Source organism: Austrofundulus limnaeus, unplaced genomic scaffold (genome assembly GCF_001266775.1).
Source record: "Austrofundulus limnaeus strain Quisiro unplaced genomic scaffold, Austrofundulus_limnaeus-1.0 Scaffold276, whole genome shotgun sequence".
In the NCBI taxonomy this organism is placed as follows: Eukaryota; Metazoa; Chordata; class Actinopteri; order Cyprinodontiformes; family Rivulidae; genus Austrofundulus; species Austrofundulus limnaeus.
The window spans coordinates 220,809-225,267 of record NW_013952678.1 but is presented as its reverse complement, the minus strand read 5'-3'; the positions used below and the strand labels follow the sequence as shown (position 1 = coordinate 225,267).

The following is a 4,459-nucleotide window of genomic DNA, read 5'->3' as shown; positions in this document are numbered from 1 at the left end:
AAAATAAAAAGAGAAATATCGGAGGTGAAGCTGGAGGTTGAGACTTCCTCTGGACCTTCAGCTCAGAGGACTCAGCAGGTCTTACTTAGAGGATCTCTCACCCAGTTCTAAAGAACACGGAGTCCTTCAGAGTCCAGCAGTCTAYTGGACCCTCTGATGTCTCGTCCAACTCAACTTCTTCATATTTCCTGCCAGAAACTACATTTTCACGACGTGTAGACCTCGTTTCTTCAGCTGAAACACTGACACAAAAACTTTGATTTCTCCTGAAACAAGTTTCCTCAGAGTCACTTTTTGATTTCCCTCATGAAGCTCWGAGGCAGAAGTTTAAAAACTTTATTACACTCATGACTGGTGGAGGAAGACAGTTCTGCTGGATGCTGATTGGCTGACTGGTTTAAGTGAATTATTAATTCACTGTTTAAATCATACCCATCATATCTTTGTTCCAGTAGAGCATCTTAATTTCTTGGCAAACACCTATTTTTCCTAAATAAACTATATTTTCCATTGTATATAGATACTTAACAATACGCTGCTATTAAAACAGTGTATTTGTGTAAACTATTAATATTTTTAATAAAGTATAAACACCMCTAAAGGCTTCAGATCAGGTTATTTGTTTCACATTAAAGTCAGTTTTTGTTATATGAAGACACCACAAAGTCAGTAATTCATCATTTATTTAATCCACCTTGTTGGGAAAATCAAAAACAAACTGTTCTGGGTTCTAACATGTAACAGCGTTAACACATGAGGTTGGAGTTTTAATGTGGGCCAGTTAAGGCAGTTTGTACAGTGGAATAAAGGGAACCAGGATGGTGAACAGGTGCAACAGGAAGCKCTGCTCAGGTGGGGACAGTGTGGTCTACTGCAGCTCAGCCACTTTGTCAGTTAATGTTTTGACGTTGGCGCCGGAGAATTCAAACACCTGAAAACATGAAGGGCAGCTTAGAAAACACAACTACAAATAAAGTGAGACAAAAACACAACACGCACACAAAAATGTTTGCCTTCACCCTTTCTTGTCAACTACCAGTAATCTCTTCTAAATAGGAAACAAGTTTAACGATGACAAAATAAAAGTCAGATTAAAGAATAAAATATTGTCACTGTATTTATGTGCACATGACAAACAGATGTTTCTTTGTGTAATTATGAAGTTATGAGAAGATGGCTGCCACACCCACCATCAAAAATACATTCATGAAAACGTTATGCTAATGCAAAATCACCACATATCAATTCTGCAACAGTGGGGTGGGGGTCTCTGCAGTAACTAAGGCTGTGACCAAAACGACAGGCCGGGTCCTCCGGAGGACYCAGACTMCCCGGTCKMGGYGGGCYGGGTCCTTGGTAGACCGGGAAGACCGGAAAAAAAGAGGCTGTGAATTTGGACGGTCTAGCCTCCCCTCCCCCCGGCGTACGTCATGTCACCTAGCAACCATGACGATGCTAAACAGAAGCAAAAATAGATCAAAATTAGAAAAATATCAATATATTAGCATTATTAATATCACAAAACTATAAAATTAACTTAAAGGTAACATTTGAAGAACTAATTGACCCGCTGTAGGTTCATGTTTATTTCATGTTTTTTTATGATAACAAAAATATGTAAAATCATGTCCATAAAAATGATAAAAGTATTAGAATTACAACCGCTAAATATTTTAAATTTTTATATCACCATATTTTTATTTAAAATGTATTCTTTTCTCTCGCTTCGTCTGCCATTACTAGCATAAAAAAAATCTCCGGTCGGGCCGCAATGCATTATGGGATATGCTGGGCCGGGAAGGATCCATCAGACCTGTCCTTCGATTCGGGCCAAAGGAAGGACGTATTTGTCGGCCGCATCGGAGGAGTCTTCGGTTTTGGACGTCCTTCGTCGCGGCGCCGTGACGTATGTGGCCGACRAATTCGGCCTTCGGAGGACCCGGCCTGCCATTTTGGACACAGCCTAAGTGGAGTTTCTTGTTTTGTGGGAGGAGTTTGTCCAAGACGTGATTGGTCAGACTGACTATTTAGAGTGGGGTTTGAAGAAYGCTGGGCAGCTGTGTGGGGGACATGTAGCTCAATCAAAACGTCCAGAAAGCACCTTTATTTTTAAATAAAAATATTCATTTTAGTCAAAACTCAAAAACAGGAAGGTTAATTAACATGCTCCACAATAATTTTACTACAACTTGATCTTATCTTGCCCCACAGTACAAGTCAACCTGAGTGATAACAGGACAAACTCCGCCCACACAACCAGAAACTCACCTGCAGCTCAGAACTCTGAGTCTGTCCCCTCACCCTCCTGATTGCTGCTGGGGGTGTGAAAGAGTTGGAACATAGTTTGATGCATTTGAAGTATTTCCACTCACCTTCGTTCCTCTCTTGTAGAACTGGAAAGTAGGCATGCAATTGATGCCACAGTCCTTGCTCACATCCTGAAACAGACCAACCAGACAGCAACATGAGCCACAGCACAGAAACGACACGGGACATTTAACCCTAAAGTAGTGGATGGCAGCAGCTGTGATGGTGAACCTCAGGAGGGGAGGGGCTGCGGGTTGGACAAGCATGATTACCTGAGGAAATACATGCTCATATAGTGACATATTAATCTGTGACTGACTGTTCAAACAGACCCACAAGACCCGCTCCCTGCATGTGTGTCTCCTGCAGACAGCTCTGTCAGGTGGAGCTCTGCAGCAGTACCACTCAAAGGTCTCAAAAGCTTCAAACCATACTTACAGCAAGTTCATCCACGTCCACCTTTATGAAAATCACTCTGCCATCATACTCAACTGCCAGTTTCTGCAAGAAAAATCGGTCAATATTAACAAGTATTTTACATACGCAAGAAAAACAAACATCTCTGCAGAGCWATTACATTTTCCTGTCAAGCAGGAGTTTCCTCTTTTTAAAGCAAAAAACAAAAGAAAAAGGTGGGTGAGCAGACAAAAAGACTGCCTCAACAACGAGCTCCACCTCCACATACAAGCACAGGTTCTAAAGCAGAGGTGCCCAAAGTGGGGCCCGTGGGCCAAAATTGGCCCGCCAAGCCATCTGATTTGGCCCAGCAGTTGTCCTGGTTATTAGATTGTAATTATGTTAAGATTAAATATAAAATACAAGTAACTACAAGAGACATTTAGATTAGATTTAAGCCCATACATAGATTTACACACCTTATAAGACCACATATATTTTTAAATTATGAAAAGTCCCATGAGTCTTTGCTGCCTGAGCATATGTTGAATTTTCTCCATGTCCTTGAGCTGAAAAAAAAAAAACTAAAGAATGTGGGCAACCACACTGGCTGCTAGCTTAATCATAAAAAATAAAACAACTTTTAAGTATTAAGCATTTCTTATATTATTGCATTTGGCCTGCGGCCCTCAGATTGATTTTAATTTTGGCCCTCCCAGGGAAAATGTTTGGGCACCCCTGTTCTCAACAGACAGGTCAGGTCTGGTGGTTCTGATGTCATCAGGCCTTTCACAAACTTACAAAGGAAAAATGCAAATGACCTTTCCAGGAAACTCATTTTCAAAGTGACTTCAGAGAAGAATTTGGACCCGACTACATAGACTCAACTAGAACAGACTTACTTCAAAAACTGGACCGATCATCTGGCAGGGACCGCACCAGGTGGCTGTGAAGTCCACCACCACCAGTTTGTCTCCTGCCTGGGCCAGGACCTCATCAAACTCCCCCTGAACACCAGGAATAAGGACAATAATAACAACAACAACAATAATAACAACAATAATAACCTAATAATCAATAACTGTGACAGAAATGTGTTTAAAAAAGTATATAAATATTTATTTTAAAAAACGTTTTCCTTTTCTTGTTCAGTTTGTTGAGGGACAGAGTGCTGAAAGCAGGGCCGGCCAGTGTTTCCCAACCCTSACCCTCAAGGCGCACCGCCCTGCATGTTTCAGATGTTTCCCTGCTTTAACACACCTGGTTCAGTTGACTGCAGCTCAACATAAGTCTGCTAATCAGTTATCAACTGAAATCAGCTGTGTTGAYGCAGGCAAACATCTGAAACATGCAGGGCAGTGTGCCCTGAGAACCAGGGTTGAGGGTGTCGTCCATTCCAGAGGGCAGTTTATGATTTATTTATYTATTTCCTTTTTATTAGAGTAGAGTTAATTTAACCTGTAGGATAATCTCTGGTTCCTCAGGTTTATGAAGGTAACGTGCTACATGAGGCGTTATATGGAGGATATTTCATGACAAAACGATGCAATCAAGACTAACGACTGCTGCTCAGTGTGTCAACAGAAAACACAACAAGGATGATGAAAGTTTCAGTTTTGATCTCAGATAAAGTTCAGTTTAAAGTCTGATTTTCAGTGATTCTTTACAAGGTTTGTGGTGGAGTAGCTATACCCCTGGACCCCCCTGTTTCAAATGAATTTTATTGTTAACTATTTTAATTGGACAACTTAATAAT

At 41.0% G+C, this 4,459-nt stretch overlaps 1 protein-coding gene across 1 annotated transcript in view; it reads right to left on the bottom strand.

Moving 5' to 3' along the window:
* Positions 1 to 665: 665 nt before the first annotated feature.
* The window catches only part of LOC106526427 (thioredoxin), a 4,563-nt gene continuing 769 nt past the window's right edge, over positions 666 to 4,459 (bottom strand). The window contains exons 2-5 of the mRNA XM_014021037.1: positions 3,606 to 3,710; positions 2,746 to 2,808; positions 2,373 to 2,438; positions 666 to 931 (exon numbers count right to left, since the gene is read on the bottom strand). Coding sequence (XP_013876491.1) covers positions 869 to 931; positions 2,373 to 2,438; positions 2,746 to 2,808; positions 3,606 to 3,710 — 297 coding nt within the window. The 3' untranslated portion in view covers positions 666 to 868. The remainder of the gene's footprint in view (positions 932 to 2,372; positions 2,439 to 2,745; positions 2,809 to 3,605; positions 3,711 to 4,459) is intronic.